The 22,266-nt window shown below is 41.8% G+C and overlaps 1 protein-coding gene across 1 annotated transcript; it reads left to right on the top strand.

Moving 5' to 3' along the window:
- The first annotated feature begins 16 nt into the window (after positions 1 to 16).
- Positions 17 to 10,388, top strand: LOC134646728 (E3 SUMO-protein ligase PIAS2-like). Its single transcript, XM_063500583.1, has 6 exons — positions 17 to 87; positions 972 to 1,105; positions 8,838 to 9,015; positions 9,251 to 9,387; positions 9,467 to 9,504; positions 10,194 to 10,388. Exons 1-6 carry the CDS (start codon positions 17 to 19, stop codon positions 10,386 to 10,388), a joined length of 753 nt encoding a protein of 250 aa, XP_063356653.1.
- Positions 10,389 to 22,266: the final 11,878 nt, after the last annotated feature.

Below are 22,266 nucleotides of genomic sequence, written 5' to 3' on the forward strand. Positions count from 1 at the left end.
TACTACATGAGGAAGTATGGCAGATAAGTATATGAGGGTGGAGCAGGACATGTATGAGGACAGTGAGGTATGTGGTAGGAGTAACAGGTGGGGGCAACCGCTAACAAGAGCAGCTGAAAGAAGAAGGAAGAATGTATCTTAAGCCAAAAGCCTTGAGCCGCTCCTCATTTCTCTTTGCCTTTTCAAGACATTCGTAAAATTTTTACCCCTCAGCTATGAAAGACTGATGGGGTAATGTTGTCAACCTGCTGGGAAAGTGGGCATTCGACGTGGACACCCACGTTTGTGAAACTGACCTCACGGCCCAGTTTTAATCTGTGCTGCTAGTTTCAGTCATTGTGCAAATGTGCTGTTTATAAGGCTGGAAACCTGCAATCAGGTGAGAAATCTGGAGTCACCTGGATGAGTGACGAAACGTTTCGCCCACTGAAAACATCCAGATGAACAGAATCAACTTCCTGGGATTTCCTTTCCTGGATCATTAAGCATGGATCAAGACTACTGAGAATTATTCCTGAAGACTACTGAGAGGAATTACAAGAACACTTTCTAAGAGAGCTCAGACTGTCTGAGAATACATGTGTTTATACCAAATATGACTTTAACTATAAACTGTTTTTGCCTTTTATACAATATTTAGATTTTTCTGTGCATGTTTTAATTATTCACCGCAGCCATTGCCCATTTTCCAAGCAAAATATAAAAAAATGCGGCAACCTTTTGCACAGCACTGTATTTCACATATAATGACTATGCATGTCATTTTCATTGTGCATGCATAGATGCATATTTAATCAACACTGAAGAAATCAATTTGAACCTGCCATGAAGGATGATTGGACATCTCGAATACTAACACAAGGATATTGCCAGCCTGTGTAGTTAGTGTAAAGTTAGTGTAAAGTTACTTTATATTGCTGTTTTGAATTTTTACTTTTCTCTCTCTTGGTGTCTTTATTTTGCAATAAAAGTTTATTCTTGGAGATCCTGAATGACTGCTCGGATGTAGATGAAATCGAGTTCCAGGAGGATGGAACGTGGTTCCCAATGAAACCAAGGAAAGAAGCTCTAAAGATCCCCACTCAGTCAGTTTCAGAAGTTGACAGTAAGTATCATCACTTTCACACCTGGCAGCTTTGATTTAATTCTAATAGTATGGTGGATTCATTTACAGTGGGCACAGAAAGTATTCAGACCCCCTTAAATTTTACACTGTTACACTGAACCATCTCAAGGATGATCAGAAAGAATGGACAGCACCTGAGTGAAGTATATGGGTGTCACAGCAAAGGGGCTGAATATTTAGGACCATGTGATATTTCAGTTTTTATTTTTAAATAAATCTGCAAAAATGTCAATAATTCCCTGTATTTTCTGTCAAAATGGGGTGCTGTGTGTACTTTAACCTCCTAAGACCCGAACTCTTTCATGGCATGCATTTTTATTTTCTCTTTGCTATTTGGGCTCATTGGGACCTGATGAATGTAAAAACGAAGAATTACCAGTCGTTGTTGTTTTTTTACATGATTTTTGTTTCTGAGAAACATGAGATCAACATATGAGGACGTGTTAAATTTCAATAGGACAGTGGCAGTATAAATGTGATGTCCACATATGTGGAAGCCAGGTCCTAGGAGGTTAATGAGGCAAAAAAAGAACTTAAATGACTGTAGCAAATGGATGTAATATAACAAAGAGTGAAAAATTTCTGTACCCAGTGTATATGTTATTCTCATGTGCACCCAGTTCCAGTACTGCCCAAAAACTGTAAGATGGTCAGTGCCACAGAAGTTTGTGTGTTAAAACAAATGTCATTGACTGCTTTTGAAAATTGATGAGCTTTGATAAATAAATATATAAAATTAATATTTAATTGAATCGCATTTATATATCACCAAATCAAAGCAAAAGTTATCTCAAGGCAGTTTATATCGTAGGATAAAGAGTCTACAATGATACAGAGAATACAATCACATGATCCCTGTGAGAAAGCGCTTTTTCGGGACAGTGGGGAGGAAAAAATGTTTTTTTTAACAGGATGAAAACTATATACATATATCTAGGCTTAGGATAGAGTGGCCATCACCTGTTGGGGGTCAAGGAAACGAGAAAATTTAGAGGATTCAGGGTCACCTATTCAGGCCTAACTATATGCTTTGTCAAAAAGGAACATTTTAAGCCTAATCCTCAAAGTACAAGGGGTCTCTGTCTCCCAAATCCAAACTGAGTGCTTGTTCCACAGAAGAGGCTCTGTCTCTATTTCTACTTTTAAGTGTGAATTACAAGTAAATATACACTACCAGTCAAAAGTTTGGACACGCCTTCTCATTTAATAGTTTTCTTTATTTTTACTACTTTCTACATTGTAGATACAAACTGAAGACATGAAATATATGAAGCAAGATTTATGGAAGCAAAGAAAAAATGGATAAATAACTTTAAATGTTTTATATTTTATATTCCTGAAAGTAGCCACCCTTTGTTGACAGCGCTGCAAACCCTCAGCCTTCTCTCAGTGAGCTTCATGATGTAGTCACCTGAAATGGTTTCACTTCACAGGTGTGCCTGTCAGGGTTCATTTGGGGAATTTCTTGCCTTCTTAATGGAGTTGGGACCATCAGTTGTGTTGTGCAGCAGTCAGGTTGGCAATCCATCATTACTTTAAGAAGTGAAGGTCAGTCAGTCCAAAATATTGCTAAAACTCTGAATGTGTCCCCGAGTGCAGTCACGAAAACCATCAAGGGCTACGGTGAAACTGGCTCACATGAGGGCCGCCCCAGGAAAGGAAGACCAAGAGTCACCTCTGCTGCTGAGGATACAGTCATCCAGCCTTAGAAATCACAAGTTAACAGCAGCTCAGATTAGAGCCCAGATAGATGCCACACAGAGTTCCGGTAGCAGAAACATCTCTACATCAGCTTGTTAAGTTTTTAATGTAAGTGTACAACTTTATCAGCACTTTTCAGCCCCAGCCAGATGGCTCTCCAGCTCTTCCCTGCTCTGGTCCCAGCGTCACGGTAATAAGGGAGATCTTTGATTACTGTGAGTACAAGAAAATAATTATTAGAATGTAATGTGTTAAATTTGTTTAGATCACAGTAATAAGGAAGGATTGGTCTGTGTTTCAGTTTGGCTTAGCTGTAGGCCTGAGAGTGTGTAATTGTTTAGAGAGAAAGGAATTTATGGACACTGGAGGTCTGGTGTCATAAAAGGAGACAGGAAGCTACAGTTGGGGGGTTGCTGATGCTGATGCTTGTGCCTTTAATAAAAACGCATAATTGTTATAACTTAGAAGTAGGTTTGCAGGAGACTTTCCACATGTTTATCTGTAAATGTAAAACAACAAGATGTAATATGTTAACTCTGTTTCTATGTTGTGTAGAGGAATTTGGCGTAGCTTGGGTGAGATTACTTTTATGACCCCCAGGAAGTCACAGACACAGACACACACACAGTGGTTAAACTGTTACACTCACACATCCACATGCACACTCACTCACATGCACTCACATAGACACGCGGGAACGTGCACACACAGGCACTCACGTGCTCGTGCACATAGACACAGACACAGAGTTTGCAGCACACTGTGGGGGTTTTATGATGGGGTCAGCTTCTATAAAGCTGCCTGGAACTAACAAAGGGGTGAAGATTGTTTCAGAGGGACACCGGCCTCGTCTTCCCTTCTAGAAGTGCATGCTTAAATGAAGATGAATAAAGATTTTGTAAAAATGAATACTGGGTCCGGTGCATCTCTGGAGGCCCGAGGAATAAAAAAGAACCGGGGTAAAACTGATTTCCCAACATTACCTTATTGTCCAAACCTGCCCTGCAAGTCAGCTGCATCAAATCCTCCCCTGCAGCGGAGCCAGAGACCATACCTCTGCTACACACCCCTACCGTCCGGCCGAACCTGCTTATCCCCCAGGTTGGAAACTGGCTACAGTCATACACGCCCCCAGTCAGATACCACTGGGTGATCCTTCAAGCAGTGGAGCCACTGCATTGGGGTTTGGTCTGACCAGAGGGCGAATGACCACCCCAGAAAGTAATACCCAAGGAAGCTGACCACCCACCTGATAGCTGGCACTAGTTTTCCACAGTGCTCTTATCTTAAAACGCATACCGTTAGCTTCCGGCTGATGCAGAACATCAGGTGGTCGATGCTCTTACCTGCTGGGACAAAATGGCCCACCAGCCCTCCGTTCAAGGCGTCCATCTGCAGGATGAAAGGGAAAACTTTGGTGTGTGAAGCAGCAGCTCCCCACACAGGGCCCTTTTCACCTGCACAGATGCCATCTGCCACTGCTCCATCCACTGGACCAGATCTGGGGCGCCCTTTTGGACGAGACAGATAAAGGGGCTCGTCAGCTCTGCAAAGCCTGGTACAAACTGGTGGAGATACCCAGCCAGCCCCAAAACCATCTCATGTCTTTTTTGTCTTAGGACATGGGCAGGATGCCATGGCTGCCGTTTTCTCTATCTGTGGCACCTGCACCTGCCCACCTCCCAAGTGGTACCCCAGATACCTCCCGGCATCCAACCGCACACTTTTTTGGGTTGGCTGTGAGCCCCAACTGCCTCAGGGACTCCAGGACTGCAGCCACCTGCTGCACATGCTCCGCCCAGATGTCATGTGGATGATGACATCGTCCAGGTAGGCGGCAGTATGTGCAGCATGCAGCCGCAGCACCTGGTCCATGTGGTGGCCGCTTTTTCCTTGGACTTTCCAGACAAGGGAATCTGCCAGTAGCCCTTAGTTAAATCCAGTGTCATGAAAAATTAAGCTGTGCCTATCTGGTACAGGAGCTCAGTGCCTTGGGACATGGGGCAAGCATCTCATTCACCAGTAGTCAACACAGAACTGTATAGACCCATCCTTCTTCACCATCAGAACTGTTGACTCTACCATTACCCCCATTTTCATAATTTTTTTTATTTTGTTTTAACAATTTGTCTCTTGTGTTTGGGCCTTGAACGCACACTATTGGCTGGCTGCGTTTCAAAGTGGGGCTCTATGAGAGTCGTACGGCTGGCCAGGGGGTAGAACACATCTGTAAACTAGGGGTGCAACAATACTCGTATCGGTATTGAACTGTTCGATACAGTGCTTTCGGTTCGGTACGCATATGTATCGAACAATACAAAATTTTTTATTTATTTTATCAACTTTTCTTCTGACGATGCTGTCTGTGTTGAGAGCTCAGTGGATCTGCGTTCGACTACTCCGCTTAGGCTGCACTCTCGAGCACAGATCCACTGAGCGCAGCGCAAGATAGCGAGACAAAAGTTAAGCTCGTTGCAACATGGCAACTGCCTCAACGCGACCCGAAATTGAACCTCCCCCACCCTCATTCAGATCTGGCGTTTGGAACTATTTTGGTCTTCATGTGAAGTATGACCCTGATGGTAAGCACGTCATGGACAAAAGTAAAACAGTATGTCGGATGTGCCACGCAATGCTCAATTACATTGGTGGGAACTAGTGTATTAGCGCAGTTAGCTTGTTAGCGTGTTGACGCCGTCCAGCCCCACACACGGGGCGATCCGCGGTAACTCGTTAACGGAGATTTGCAGCGTTGTGGCGTTAACGTCATTTTAACGAGATTAACGCTGACAGCACTAGTGGGAACACAATGAATATGACTGCACATTTACGCCGACATCATCCTAGTGCAAAGACAAGTGGAAGCAAACAAAAACAACAAGCACGCATGCTACAAACTTTACCCGAGTCATTTAGACAGCCGTTAGCACTTGATTCTCCTTATGGGGACCTGATATGTTTAATATGCTGCTGAGAATATACCCCAGAAGAAGCGTATAGTATAGCTTTTATTTTGGAAAGAGCCATTTCTCTGTAATAAACTCTCTTTTCCAAAGATGAGGGATTTCTCGATCAGATAGATTTATTTTAATTATTTTGTTATTTCAGCAACATTAAATTTAAAAACTGTACTTTTGAGTTAAAATAAATATTTATAATTTTAATAATTGACAAATTAAAAAGGCATGAACATTTTTTTTGTATCGAAAAAATATCGAACCGTGACACCAAACTATCGGACCGAATCGAACCGTGACTTTTGTGTATCGTTGCACCCCTACTGTAAATCGCTGTTGCAGTGCAGCAACATCCACTCTCTGGACCTGTGGGAGATGGTTATCGCAGTGGAGAGAGACAGGCATGGTGGAATTTGGCACCTCTGGACAGAGAAGCCGTTTCAGCCTCTCTCGGAGTGATATATTTGTGCGGCTCCTCCCATGCCCGACCGTACCACCTGATAGTCAGCAACCGCCATTCACCATGTGACCACGAAGGGTCCTTGGCGAGGAACTTTAAACTAGAAGAAGAAACCAAGACAAGCACTTTGTCCTGGTGAAAACTGCCACAGTCTAGCCCTTCTGTTGCACAGGTGCTTTTACGTTCCTGGGCGTGGAGCAAATTTTCCTGTGACAATCTCCCCAGCATGTGCAGCTTTGCTCTCAGGTCCAGGACATAGTAAATCTCATTTTTGGCTGGGGTCAGATCTTTCTCCCAGATTTCTTTAATGAGATCCAACACCCCCTGCGGACTTTAAAGTCTTATTCAGCCGCTCCAACTGCCTGTCAGTCTGAGGGTGGTAGTGTGAATAACTTTAATGTCCAGTAATTCATAAAGTTCTTTTAGTGTGTGAGACATAAATGACAAGCCCTGGTCAGTCAGTATTTCTTTTGGGACGCTAACTTGGGAGATGACCTGAAAGAGCATCGGCGTCAAACTTTTTACAGAAATGGTGCGCAACTTCACTGTTTGGGGATATCTCATTGCTTAATCCACCAGAGGTAACACAAAGCAATATCCACTTGCACTCTGGTGGAATGGCCCGGTGAGGTCCATGCCAATACGCTCAAATGGGAGATGAGTGGAGGATTCACGGTAATGGGCACAAAGGTGCTTTTGGAATACCGGGCTGGTTAACCAGCTGACACTCCAGGCAGTGCCCGCATCTGCCTGGATGCCTGGCCAATAAAATCAGACTGTTGTTCGCTCCAGAGTGTTGCCATAACCCATATGCCCTGCCATGGGATTGAAATGAGCCTGGAAAATCATTTCCCAGCAGTATTTTAGCAACAACAACAACTGGATGTTCGTCTTCCATGCAAGTGTTGCAGCTCACTCGATAAAGTCTATTGTTAGTTAATACGAAGTGCGGCTAGGTTCATGCTGCTACCTGATTGTCCACAGAAGGGGTTAGTTGGCTGCTGCTGTGGGCTGGCTGTGTAGCAGGCAGGAGTTGGACTTGGAAACTAAGTTAAAGTATAATGTAAAAGAAGTAAGTAAAAGAAAACTTTATTGCTGAACCTGAACTGACCACAAAGTAATCCAGGTTTTAAAAGTGACACATCCATGATGAAGAATGTGACAACATATACACACAGAGGACAATGAAGGAAGAGGGAATAGGTGGGAAGACAGCTGAACCCAGTACAGAGTAAGCCTGGTAGAGGTCGGAAGCAAAAGATTTTAAGGAATCTGAAAAGAAAACTATCGAGAGTTAGGTTTAAAGGTCCTAGAACAACCTCAAAGACACTGTGAATGAAATTGGGAATTGCAGTCTCAAAGATGAAAATCACTAGAACCATATGCACCTTCAAGCCAGACTGAAGTATGCTAACGAAAACCTCAAGAAAAATTCTGCATACTGGAAGCACGTCTGTGGTGAGTGTGGTTTTGGGCTCAGCTGCAGGGGATGGGTGGAGCAGTGGGTCCAGGGGGTCGTGTCAGCAGAGACTCACCCACACAGCTGTCACCAAATCATGCTTCCCCTATATGAGTAGGATGCTGAGACCTGAGGGAAGAGCTGTGTATTGGACTGGAGAAAGACACCACGATCAGGAAAATTCCTGTGCCTGCAACACAGTGTGCCTTGGGTCCTTTCTGTCACAAGGTCCTTTCATCAGATGACACTACAGAAGTGCTGCTTATATTTGGAGACAAAAGGTAGAGCCGTTCAATCCAAAGAACTGTCCCCAGAGTTAAACACAGTGGCTGGAGTCTGGAACTGGGAATCTGTTGAAGGTGGAAGGAATCATGAAGAAAGGAGGATAAGTGAATGGCCTAGGATTGCTCAGGAGACCCGTGTGCGACATAACTACAATATACAACAGCAGGCTGTTATTCAGCAAAAGAAATACACCAACTAATAGCATCAGGAGGGGATGATTATGTGACCCTTTATCTAAAATAGTTTTCTGTGTGTCAACAAAAGTCATGTAAGTATTCAAAACAAGGATGCAGGATGCAGCACTGAGAAATACTATTATTTTTAAATGAACTGTTCATAGGGTGGCTGACAATTCTGTCCTCATCTGTATGGGATAGAAGTCAAAGAAATTGATTTATACACCTTATACATCTCTGTGTCATTTTATTGTGAATTAAACTGTGTACCTTTTTGGTGCTTTGACAATATTGTTTTCAGAAACTGTCATACCAAATAACTGAGCTGAAAGAGACGGGAGGTGGAAGATGAGGCAGCATAAACCCAATTGTGTGTCCGTGTGCAAAACCTCCAATGAGAATTAGTAATAATAGACCATTCGTCATCATCTCCCAGTGTCCCAACCTTTAAGCCCACAAATGGACTAAAGAGCTTGCATAGCAGGAGTGGACTAGCTCCATAAATGTAGTTTTGTTGTTGTTGTTTTTTAACCATAAACCATCTTAGAACAACTTGATTGCTTAACTTGCCCTCATCCGTAGTAACCTTTAAAACAGATTAAATAATTATTGCTTTTGGTCTTTTCATGGGACGGGAAGAGAAAAATCGTATCACGTGACCATTATCTTTCAGCCTCAGCTCCTTTGCGTCAACCATCAGTGGCCCGCGATTCTACTGAGCCGAGCTACACCAAGAGGGCAGATGTGATTGATCTGACGATAGAAAGCTCTTCTTCTGATGACGAAGAGGACAAAAACCGTCCACCCAAGAAACGCAACATTTCCAAGAATGAGGAGATGCATGCAAAGGGGTGAGCAGGCCTGTGGAGAATATATTCAGAACTGCAAACGGAGCTGTGTGTAACAAATTTAAAATATGATCGTCTCGATCTTTGTCCGTTGGTTTTCAGCATTCAGTCAGTTTTGCCATTTGGTCTGACAGCGCTGTACACCAGCATGTTGATAATTAAAGGTGTGCTCATCAGGTGTGTGTGTGTGTGTGTGTGTGTGTCTAAAGCTTCCCATCCCTTTGATGTTTTTACTCAGAGTGTTGACCTACCTGCCCACTGTGCAAGTGCCAAATGTCCAGGCCCCGGACCCGCCACATCTGAACTCTGCACTTGCCGACTATGCAGTCCCCTTCCATCCTTCTGCCTCGGCCACCATCCCCACAGATATGCAGCGTGAGTAAGATAAACGTTCACTGACTGTAAGCTATGTGCACATGAATATTGTTCAAAGTCTGATTCTTCTGTCTTGTAGGTCCAGATCTATTTTCCTTAATTCAGACTAATCCAGAGGTATGTTTTTTATGTTTTCTCCCTTTTTGTAAACTGGACATATTGTCATAATGTTACTGACATGTAGACCTTTCTGTTTGTTTTAGTTAGAATGGATATGACACTGGTGGCAAATGTTACAAAATTCCAACATTCAAAGCTTGACGTGATCAAACTTAATGCACAGATATTTTTAGACTATAAATGATCTTTCTCCCAAAACTGTAACTGCATGTTCAGTTCAATTCAGTTTTGTTTATGTAGCACCAAATCACAGGCTCAGGGAGGGGCGGGGCCATCTGCTGCGACCGGTTGGGGTGAGAGAAGGAAGACAGGATAAAGACATGCTGTGGAAGAGAGACAGAGATTAATAACAAGGATGCTGTCGACAGGCAGCATCTGAAACACTGTCGTCTCATTGCTTTGTTGGCGCACTTGTTGTCATGTTCACTTGCACCAAAGCAGGTGCAGTTGATCCACAGTGAATCAAGTTTAACTGGCTTTATCTTACAGTGTGATGACTGAGAGATGTCTTAGTTTTTTGTGTAGCCACAAAATAGATTTAGTGTAAATGTTTCATGTAAAGAAGGTTCAAACACACTGAAGTGAAAACGTTGTTTTTTGAATTCCTAACGAAGCATTTGGAGCTTTCATTCAGTATGATGTTGATCTAACCAGTTTGTCTCTCTGCTCACTATTACCTGCCTCAGATGTTCTTGCGTATCCTGCAAAATGCAGCTGCAGCAACCAGCAGCTCAGCCTTGGTTTCGTCGTCCAGCAGCCACTATGACGCCATCAGCCATGCTGCCAGCTCCCTCCATGAAACTGGGGTCGTCACAGGAGGGGAGGGGAGCAGGGGAGGAGAGGCCGACGGCGACATATCAGATAACATTTCACTCGATTGAGCCACGCCATACTGGACCTGTTCTAGCCCGGTTTTCTTTTTAATGTGGAATAAATATATAAATGTTAATTTTTACACACGAGCACTCTGATGATGGCTGATCCAACAGTGTTGACACTGTTGGCATGGAAACGATGTAGAGAAGTTGAAACTCTGCATGGACTACGGACAAAGTATATATGGAAATCTCAGCATTGCACTACTGCAAAAAAATGACACGGGTGTATCTCCTAGGTACTCGTACAAACTCTTTTTGTATCTGCTGTTCTATATACCGGAAAAATGACAAATTTTACCATGCTTTTTAATGGTTTACTTACTACTCTTCTTTTTTTTTTTCTTTTTTTTTTTTTAAATGACCATAGGTCAAATAATCCATTCCGAGTTTTTTTTTTTTTTTTCAATAAAATTTACAATCAACCCATATTTGAAAATTGTCTTGTTTTCAGTTATGGATTGTTGAGTTTGTATACCCTGTAATAATTCCCATTTTGTATTGAAGACAGGATGCTCCAGTTTTGATAAGTTTTTTTTTTTTTTAACAATGCTAGCGTTAGCATGATAGATATGAGGGTTTCTGCATATCAGAATCAGAATTAGAATCAGAATCGCGTTTATTGACCATGTATATGCGCAGACACATAAAAGGAATTTGGTTCCAGTAGTGTAATACAACAATACGTAAACGACAGGATATGTGGATATATACGTGTACACATACATACACAAAGATACACAAAGCTGTGTAAACCAACCATAAATAACCAATCTACATCTTATATACATGAAATGCAGGATGGCAGAAATGAAATGAAAGGAATACCACAGAATGTACATAAGGTGCAGTTGCAGTCTGGCAGTGGGAGCAGTGTGACAGTTCAACTGTTTAGAAGGGAGATGGCGAGGGGAAAGAAACTGTTCCTATGTCGGGTGGTCCTGGTCTGCAGGCTTCTGTACCATCTGCCAGAGGGCAGCAGGTCAAAAAGCCTGTGTCCAGGGTGTGAGGGGTCTGTGATGATTTTCCCTGCCCGTTTCCTGGTTCTTAAAAGGTGCAGGTCCTGGATGGAGGGCAGGGGGGTGCGGATGATCCTTTCTGCTGCCCGTACAGTCCGCTGCAGTCTGCTTCTGTCCTGTTGGTCTCCCACTTCAGGTCCTGGGAGATGGTGGTACCCAGGAACTTAAAGATCTCCACAGTCGACACCACGCTGTCTGATATGGTGAGGGGGAGCAGTGTTGAGGGATGTCTCCTGAAGTCTACTGTCATCTCTCCAGATTATGCTGACTGCACAATCTGCCGCTGCGCCTCCGACTGCCAATCACGTAGATTGCTAACTCGAAATTTTGAGTTAATAACTCGAAATTTCGAGTTATTGATCCTTTTTGGGGTTTTTTTTTTTTTAGTGGCGGAAACGGGCTTCCATAATTTTGAGACGACTGAAGACACTCTCACTTGTGGACAGCTCATGAGTTGGTATTTCTAGTAGCGGCTTTTAATATGGGCGACATGGGCAGTTACCCAGGGCGACATTGTGGTGGGGGCGGCATCATGGGCATCTCCAAAATAATGTTGCTCGTACTCATGCTGCCCCGACATCAGCCAGCGCATTTTGGAGCTGTCATAGGCACCGATCGGTTTTCTGCCGCCCATTTGCTGGGAGTATGGACGCAGCATCTAATAACCAACTCGCAAAGTAAAACAAAATAAAAACAAACCAACAAACACGAAAACACAAGACATTATGATACAATCTGCAATCTACTGCAATCTGCACCGATGTTTTTTCGAAATTCTATTAGTGAAAAGTGAGCCCGAGAGCCCTCGGTGCGCCTGCTTGCTGCTGTGCTGAAGTCAAAGTAAACTTTGTTGTCATCTCCGCTACATACAGTCCAGTATATAAAGAGACGAGGCTCCAGTTACAGCAGTACAAGTAAACAGACAATAAATATAAGAAGAGTAAGAAAATAAATATATACTTTAGGACCAGGGGTAAAGGGATCAATAACAATTTAAAATTTATAATTCACAGTTTGATGATTTAAAGTCTCACACACAACCTGTCGAAAGGGGGGTGGGGTGGGGCAGCTTCCAAATAGAGCACATTTCATTAGTAATGTTGTAAATCCAAGCCCATTATGTATTCATGATTTAAATCCTGGGTTCTGCGAAATAAACCCTAGACAAAGGAATCTGTGAACTAAGGTGTAGGTCTATTAGGTTATGTTGTGGTGATCCTCGAGTTGGTGGATGGGTGTTCATACTGTGCAAAATTAAAACCAATGAAAGATGGACAAGAAAAGTTTGAAAGCTCAGTTGAGAAAAAAAGAGAAAATAAGAAGTGGAGAAACAGCAAAAGATGGTAAATGGCCTGTATTTGTATAGCATCTTACTTAGTCCCTAAGGACCCCAAAGCGCTTTACACTACATTCAGTCATCCGCCCATTCACACACACATTCACACGCTGGTGATGGCAAGCTACGTTGTACAAGCTACGTAGCTTGCCCTGGGGGGAGCTACGTTGTCAGTGCCCTGGGGCGCACTGACAGAGGCGAGTACATATATAAAGGTGAAGAAGGAGGTGAAATATTTGGGCATCACAATTTCCAAGGATCACAAAGTCTTAGAAAAAGTAAATATTTCAGATAATGTTGAAAAATGTAAGACAATCTTAAATAAGTGGTTACAAAGAGACATCACAATTTTTGGAAGAATATTATTAACCAAAATGGATAGTTTATCTAGATTTATATATCTGGCTTACTCTTTATCAATGTCAAATAAAGTTATTCAAACAATTAATAGCTTGAATTTTAATTTTATTTGGAGGAATAAGTGCCATTATATATCTAAAGATGATTTGGTTAAACCATACATTGGCTGTGTCCCAATTAAGAGACCGCACACTTGAAGTACACGCAGTACGTGTACTACGTACGGTGCGTACTATAAGTACGAGAAGTGCGGAAGTGAGAGGCTTGTGAAATGGGACGGCCTAGCCTTCGTCACACTGCTCAGGTTGCCTAGCAACCATGATACTAACCGCGAGAAACGTTTCATACAGCTTTGTGTCATAAATGAAGGAGAAAAAATGTTTTTTTGTTCATTCATATTTTTTATGACATCACTTTGATTAGTTGAGTATCTGAGGCTGAGACCACGGGACTGTAAAAACATGATTGTTGGGCTTCATTTCTGTACTAAACAGTCATTTAAGATTAGTTAGTAAATAACAATTAGCTAATTGTCACGGCCGAGGCCGAACCCGACAACCAGACTCAAACGCAGATCGTACACAGAGGCACGGACGAGTGTGATAAACAGAACTTTATTTCCTAGGGCCTGACAAATACTGTGAGCTATGAGGAATAACATGGGACTTCAATTACGGTGGTAAACAGGAGTGACGCTAACTATGAGAAATACTAGATTTATGAAAGCACCAGAGAATTGTGACGAGGGGATATGTACAGGGGCACCGGGCAGGAAACATGACCTGGAGGCTCTGAACACTAGAATGAGAGGAGACAAGTTTTAGTGATCGAGTCTGGAAATCCTGGTGAGTATGAACCATAAAGAAACATTCTTACTTTGGCAAGTGGAGGAATGGCAAGGAAGGGGTGAGTGGTCCGAGTGAGCAGTTTTTGGTCTCCAGGAGATGGTGGTCCGATTGAGTACTGTGACAGGAGGGCAGGCAAGTGAGTGAATCCGAGAGGTGTTGTATGCCTTGCCTGCTAGCATCTTGCACCCTGCTGTTATGTGCTGGATTGTTTCTGGGGCATCTTTACACAGTTTGCACCTGGGGTCTTACCTGGTGTGATAGACCCCAGCCTCTATGGACCTTGTAGTCAGAGTTTGTTCTTGTGCTGCCATGATTAGTGCCTCTGTGCTGTCTTTCAGTCCAGCTTTGTCCAGCCACTGGTAGGATTTCTGGATATCAGCCACCTCCTCTATCTGCCGGTGGTACATACCGTGCAGGGGCCTGTCCTTCCATGATGGTTCCTCGCCTTCCTCCTCTTTTTTGGGTTTCTGCTGCCTGAGGTATTCACTGAGCACGCTGTCAGTTGGGGCCATCTTCGTGATGTATTCGTGGATGTTTCTTGTCTCATCCTGGACTTTGGTGCTGACACTCACCAGTCCCCGGCCTCCTTCCTTCCGCTTAGCGTACAGCCTCAGGATGCTGGACTTGGGGTGAAACCCTCCATGCATGGTAAGGACCTTTCTTGTCTTTATGTCAGTGGCTTCTATTTCCTCCTTTGGCCAGCCTATTACCCCAGCAGGGTACCTGATCACGGGCAGGGCGTAGGTGTTGATGTTGATGACCTTCTTTGTCGCACCTTTCTGCAACTCCGTTAGTTGGCTGACCTCCCTCCGTGCTACCTTGATTTTAGTCTGTAGCCTCCTTCTCCATGGAGGGTACTGCCATTTGTGGCTGTTCATCTTGTAGCCAAGCATCTCACTGATCACTGTTGCCATATTGTAGATCATCTTGTTAGTCTCGGTAATCGTGGCTGTAGGCATCATCCGTAGTGCTGCATTAACATCATCTAGCAGACCTTCTGAGGGTACTTCACGTAATCTTGGTAACCAGCTACGGGGGGTCCAGGTTTCAAGCTTGGCCATGATCCTATCTTTCAGGTCAGTTCCTCTCGCACTCAACGATCCTTCTCTTATCGCACTTGGGGCTTGGTACCCAATCTCGGGTGGGGGTGATGATATCTCCCCCCTGACCTGGCGTCCTGGCTCCCCCTTGCCGTAGCATTTATGTTGTAATTCGTCATTTTCTAGCTGTGAGAGCAGTCCCTTCTTTCGAACGTTGGAACACTGAGCAACTAGTTGTTTCGACGTCATTGTGGATGTTGGGTATTGAAGAATCCATAGGTCCCTCATTCTATTCATGTAACCCCTTCCGCCAGGGTTACTTGCATAGTAGCATTCCAACAACGTCCTGTTTTCGTCTCTTGCCCACCAATGCGTTCTTGTTCCAGTAGCCCACTTGTCGTCAGGGTGCCCTGGTTCCTCAACACCTGACGCGGACCTTGTTGATCCGGGCGACGTCCGAGCCGGCATGCCTTCATAAATAAATAAATAAATATATATATTAGGGGTGCAACGATACACAAAATTCACGGTTCGGTTCGATACTTTGGTGTCACGGTTCGATATTTTTTCGATACAAAAAAATGTTCATGCTTTTTTAATTTGTCATTTATTAAAATTATAAATATACATTTTAACTCAAAAGTACAGTTTTTACATTTAATGTTGCTGAAACAACAAAGTAAAGTAAATCTATCTGATCGAGAAATCCCTCATCTTTGGAAAAGAGAGTTTATTACAGAGAAATGGCTCTTTCTAAAATAAAAGCTATACTATACGCTTCTTCTGGGGTATACTCTCAGCAGCATATTAAACATATCAGGTCCCCATAAGGAGAATCAAGTGCTAACGGCTGTCTAAATGACTCGGGTAAAGTTTGTAGCATGCGTGCTTGTTGCTTTTGTCTGCTTCCACTTGTCTTTGCACTAGGATGATGTCGGCGTAAATGTGCAGTCATATTCGTTGTGTTCCCACTAGTGCTGTCAGCGTTAATCTGAAATGACGTTAACGCCACAACACGGCAAATCTCCGTTAACGAGCTACCGCGGATTGCCCAGTGCGTGGGGCTGGACAGCATCAACATGTTAACGAGCAAACTGCGCTAATACACTAGTTCCCACCCATGTAATTGAGCATTGCATGGCACATCCGACATACTGTTTTACTTTTATCCATGACGCGCTTAACTTCAGGGTCATACTTCACATGAAGACCAAAATAGTTCCAAAGGCCAGATCCAAATGAGGGTGGGGGAGGTTCAATTTGCCATGTTGCAACGAGCTTAGCTTCTGTCTTCCTAGCTTGCGCTGCGCTCAGTTGATCTGCGCTCGACACTGCAGCCTAGGCGGAGTAGTCGAACGCAGATCCACTGAGCTCTCAACACAGACAGCATCGTCAGAAGAAAAGTTGATAAAATAAATTAAAAATTTTGTATTGTTCGATACACATGCGTATGTATACATATATATATATATATATATATATATATATATATATATATATATATATATATATATATATATATATATATTTTTTTTTTTTTTTTTTTTTTTTTTTTTTTTTTTTTTACAGGATATATTACAGCAGTGAGCTTGAACTCTGGGTCAAAGATTCAAGTTACAGTTATTTATATGTCCTATCACCTTAAATCTTCACTCAAAGACAAGTACCTTTGACAGTGTATATATAGATAAGAGACAAATATTGTTCGTTTAATATGTTGGCATTACATTACATTTGGCTCAATGCTTACATATATGTGTTATTAAATTCCGTTCTTTTGAATTCTTTTGGCGACAGAGAAAGACTGGACTCAGAGTGGTCAAGCTCAAAAAATGATCTTTATTGTACATTTCCGGAAACGGAGAGCTGTTAGGCGCTATCATGCACCCACAGTTCTGAAAGCATTGCAAGCTGGATGTGTATATATATAGTTCTGCTACATCACACATAGTTTCGATCAAAACACTCTGCTTAGTTTCACTTTCTGTCTGCACTTCCTGTGCTCTGCAAAAGCATGCAGTTTCCTGTCAGCCTGCGACCTAGTTTATACTCAAAGTTGGCCCTCACTTAAACTGCAAGCAAACTATATTAAAAATAATAAGCACTAACAATATATTTATTTTGTGACAGTGTAAAAAGAAAATGTACAAGCTGTGATAACTGTTTCTGATAGAATGAAGAGTAGACTGATATATTAAATATTCCTTTATTGGGTGAGAAAATCAGACCATGTCATAACTGCTTTAAGTCATACAGAATAGATATCAGAGCCTTAAACCGGCTGACTTCTGCTAAATGGGTCAAACTGGGCAGAAAGTATACAAACACATAACATCCTTATAGAATATGATGTAACACTATAGATCAACTTAGCTCAGAATATATAAAGCATATAAACAATTACAGCAATATGATGCAACAAACACAGCAGTACTACTAATCCAAAATACTCAAAGCTTCATAGAACTGAAACAAACATTTATTTTTAGCTCCATTCTGCTGCTGATACATACTTTAGGTTTCTGAACATTAAACTTGTTGCTGCCTTTCATAGTGTGTAACTTGAAGGCCCTGAGTACTTTCTCCCACACTGAAAACACTGGGATGATCAAATTATTTGAACATTACCTAATAAGACTGTTTCAGGACAGACAATTAGTTATGTTAAACTTTCCTAGCAGTCCTTCACAAACAGGGAACAGTCTGTCTATTCTCTCCATCTGTCAGCTGCTGCTGGCTCTTCCTCCTCCTCTTCCTCACACACTGCTGAGTTTGTCCTGGTGGATCATCAGGGGTGCAAAGCCTCACAGATGATGTGCAGCAGTGGGTCCCTCAGTCTGTCCTCACTCTGACACTTGCATAAGCTGCAGGATTCAAACACAAGTGTAACTTATAAATACATGTTCATACTTTTATTCCACAATCAGAGAGAAAGAAACAGAGAGAGAGTGCAGGACAGACAGACAGGTGACAGTCTCAGGTGTATACACTGCTACAAAACAGCACAAGAGAAGGAGGATTTAGTGTTTGTGTTATTACGAGTGCTAAACAAGAAGAGTTCCCAGATGGTCCAGTGGACACATGTGTGACTCCTGTGATTAAAGCATCTTTCTTTCAGCTTAACGAGTGAACCGTCAGCTCGTTCAAACACACGTTAAAGTCCGTTTGGCTCGACACCACCGAACAGAGGCAGCAATATAACATAGCTAACATTAACAGTGCAGTGAATCCTGCTTGTGCCGTGATATTCAGGACTGCAAACCGAGCAGCATCACTGACTTTCAGCTTGTTGTGTTTGTGGATTTATGACTGACTTTAATTATCCATAAAATCATCACATTCTCTGTAAGATTAAGGTCAACTATTGAACGGCGTATATTTGAAAGTAAAGGCTCTAAAACCAAGTTAGTACAAACATCACTAATGTCACATAACTTTGCTGACATGTGGCCAACAGTAATGTTTTAATGTTCTTCATTATTAAACATTCACACATAAATAAGTGACATCATATTCAGTAAACTTACTTTTGAAAGTTTACTCTTCGGCCGCTCCGCTTCAGCACTCTGCTGTATTTTTTAGCAAAATTATCCACACCCACCGCCACGCTATGAATTGTGGGATATATGGGACCACGAAGTGTACAGCGGACCACACTTCAAATTTGGAGTACGCATTTGGAGTACACTTCGGATTGGGACAGCCGTCGTCGCGTCGCTGTGACGTAATAGGTCTCAAAATGCTTACTCAGGAGCGTGCGGTTGCTGGATTGGGACACAGCCAAGGTCTGTAGCTGTGTCAGAGCAAGCTTGCGTGAGCCAGCGGTGATATCTGTACACACAGTAGGTTTTTAAAATACTCATTTGTCATTCTCCTGCTAGCAGTGGAGGAGACTTTTCTGCTGAGGAAGAGGCCCTGCTGTCCTGCCCTCTTACTGGTGCCATTGAGGGATCAGCGGCTGCTATATATTCTTCTCGACCTCCAGTATTTGGACTGAAGGACTCACAGACACGTTTCATATTTAGCTCTATACATTTTAAAAAGATTTTTTTAAAAATATTTTCCTGGCCAGCTATTTTCTTATTCACAAAGGCTGTATGGAGACATTTTGGTTATTGCCACAGATACTTTCTCTTACTACGGATGGAGGATGTTGCGGTTTTACAACCCATGGACTGAGAAAGGACTCAATAAGTAATATGTTCACATATTCCAGGGTTAAACACAAGTGAGTCTCAATTTGATATTAAGTGAACTGTTGGTAACTGATGCCAATATTTCTCTTCTTTCTCCCTGTTTAAATCCCATTCATATAAGGGACCCTAATTTTATCCTGCTACAAACAAATTCACCCAGTGTTAGTTAAGTTTCCTGTAAACTACACATGTAAAGCGGATGTGAGAGAGGCTGTGGTGAAGTCCTGGAGTTTTTAAGGATGTACGTGCTCCAGTCCAGAAATGTGTTTGATATGTTGGACACAGGTGGTAAAATGCTGTCACACCCTGAATAAACTGTCCTCTGTTCTTTGGTAAGCTGACATATTTGTTACATAATCATATGGTTTATCAGAGGGGAAGTGCCAGTTTTAGAATACTGGAGCCCAAGGATAGGTGCAATAATATTCAACTGTAATATTAGCTTATAACTAGGTCTTGTCAGTTAGCCAGTGTTGTGTCAAAAAGTCTTATCTGCCATAAACTAATTCCCGGTATTTTTAAAAAACCAGTTGATCATATTTAAACTGCTATAGACAACTTTTTGGTCTATAATATGTGAAACATGTCATATGTATCCCTCCTGAGTGATATCGAGTCATCTTGTGCCACAAACAACATTCCTGTCACAAGTCAGAAGCTGCAATCACTTTTTGGCAGTGATTTTTACTTCTTATTCATTCATTTGACATTAAAATGACTTTTTAAAGAGTAATCTGGCCAAGAGGACAGCAGAAATTGCAACAAATATAATAACAGTTCTCTAAACATATTTTAAGTGTCCCAAAAGGACTGGGTTGACTTTAATATAGTTACAATAACACAGAGTTATAAATATACTTGAAAAAAATGGGTCGCTATTAAATTTGATATATACCCTTTTGTAAATCATGTTCATTAAAGTCTATTTACCAATATAAGTGGAAATCAGTTTTTGTCAGACGATGACTTTTTGGCACAACACTGGAGGTAAAACAGGTATGATCCCTCATATCTGGAGTGTGAAGGTGCAGACACAAATTCAGACATCCCTGGGATGTTTAAGAGTTTAGAATTTCTCTGGTTCATTGGCTTTAGTCAGATAATTCAGTAATCACTCAAGATTAGTTCTCTAGTACTCCTGAATTCAAAGAAATAGTCAGGGGATTCGGCGCTGTGCTTTCCCACAGGCGAACTCAGGTGACATGAAAGAAGTAGTGGATGCCCTCCTCCTCTGGCACAATGATAACTCAGAAAAGCTCATTGGAGTAAGGAGATCAGGCTCAGAAGTGGTTCTTTCTAAGAAGGTATATCTTTATTTATAAATGACATACTAAGGATGAGTAATGCTTAAAGAATGAGGAAATTAAGCAGTGACCAATGACACGTTTAACAATGTGTCATTGTTATCCACTATTCTATTTTTGTCTACAAGTACAAGATCCTTTTTTTCTGTCAAATAACCTAAAAAATGACTGACTGCACCTTTAAAAATACTAACTGAAATAAATAACTAAATTTATTTTAACTGCAAATGTAAAAGTAAACATAAATGAACCAAAGAGGAAGTGACATGACTTTGAGGACAGATGTGATCAGGTGGAAAGTGCAGAAAGCTGACTGATGTCCATCTGTGGCTGCATTAAATGTTGGCCTGTCCTGTATTAGGCATTCAGGATTTTCTTTGATGGCCATTTAGCTCTTATGGCATGAACTTGCTCAGTGCATTATTATTTGCTTTTCTACAGTCTATTTGTTTAATAATTGATTGATACTATGTATTAAATAAGTTGATAAATAAGATGTTAAAAACCTCATCACCATATCAAACATGATCGATTTGGGGGGAGTTTGTTTGGCACATGCTGACTGCATTCTAATTATAACCAGAACAGGAGGCGAGAGCAGAGAACAAGAGTGCAGCAGTTTGGTGAAAGGAACAGGAAAGGTGAAGAAAAGGTGAGCATCCAAAAGACAAGCAAGAGGACAGTTTCAAAGGAGATATCACGGCACAATAAAAGCACAAGCTGTAAGAGCAGAGATTCATTTATTTTTACTATTTTTTCTTTAGGTTTTACTCCCACTGCTTACAATAAATCAAATATATAGAACAAACAAGAAGAACTCAAATTGCGTTGTTGTTCAGTATAATTCTGTGACTTCAACCTTTAGCTAACGTATAATGTTTGACATTTTATATAAATGTGACTATAACATATAGTCAATAATATTAAAAAGGTGCTGTTACTGAGTGAAACTTCCAAAGGTTTCAGGTCTGGATTTAGCCCCAGTGTTTTAAGATCCTAGCAGCGCTCGTATTTATGGCCACATTTTTCAAAGAGACGAGCTTTCTGGGTGCTGACTCAGGGGGACCACTTTAGTTCATTGAAACTTTAATGCCAGTTTAGTTTAAGACATTAAACTGGTCGCGTTTTGAATCAAATTGATAATAACAGAGCGATGCTGGACATAAGCAGCTGTGTTAGTGTGACGCCCTGCATATTTGAAGGATTACGATAAACTTCAGTACTTACTGAATCTGTAACATTGCCTTGATCTGCCTACATCATTTTTTAAATAGTTTGCGTTGTTGAATGAGTTTTGTGACACTGCACAGTGAAAAACTCACCTGATGTAGTGGTAAGGCATTATTCACCACTAGATGGAGACAACCTGGCACAGGTATTTTCTCTACACACTAAATTTCACACTGAAAAGCCTTGGTGGGAATTTTTGTCCTGAGGTCTTTCCAGTGTTTTCAAAATTGCATTTTTCAGATACACATCAAAACTTCACACAGACAAACACACACACAAAACAAGAAAATATGTCAAATTACACGTCTAATTCATTTTTTGAGACTCTCCCCACTTTTAGTTTTTCATGGAAAGTAACTTGTGTTATTCATGACATGACATCATTTCAAATAACTTTGTCAGGCCAGTGAATAGCTGCCACGTAAGTATAAATCTAAATCATGCATGTGTAATATAGAAAAAAAGCACAAACAGTTGTGCTGTTTGTTCATAATAAATGGGTAGGGGTGCATAGTCAGTAAAAGTCACCAAGGCTCTGCAGAGCTCCAAAC

This window comes from Pelmatolapia mariae, linkage group LG17 (assembly GCF_036321145.2).
Source record: "Pelmatolapia mariae isolate MD_Pm_ZW linkage group LG17, Pm_UMD_F_2, whole genome shotgun sequence".
Taxonomy (NCBI): domain Eukaryota; kingdom Metazoa; phylum Chordata; class Actinopteri; order Cichliformes; family Cichlidae; genus Pelmatolapia; species Pelmatolapia mariae.

Excerpts from the sequence above, each read along its gene's own strand:
- LOC134646728 (XM_063500583.1), top strand. The coding sequence starts at position 17 with ATGGCAGATAAGTATATGAGGGTGGAGCAGGACATGTATGAGGACAGT. Across the intron at positions 9,016-9,250 it reads GAGGAGATGCATGCAAAGGG|AGTGTTGACCTACCTGCCCA; the intron begins GTGAGCAGGCCT and ends GTTTTTACTCAG. Across the intron at positions 9,388-9,466 it reads CATCCCCACAGATATGCAGC|GTCCAGATCTATTTTCCTTA; the intron begins GTGAGTAAGATA and ends TCTGTCTTGTAG.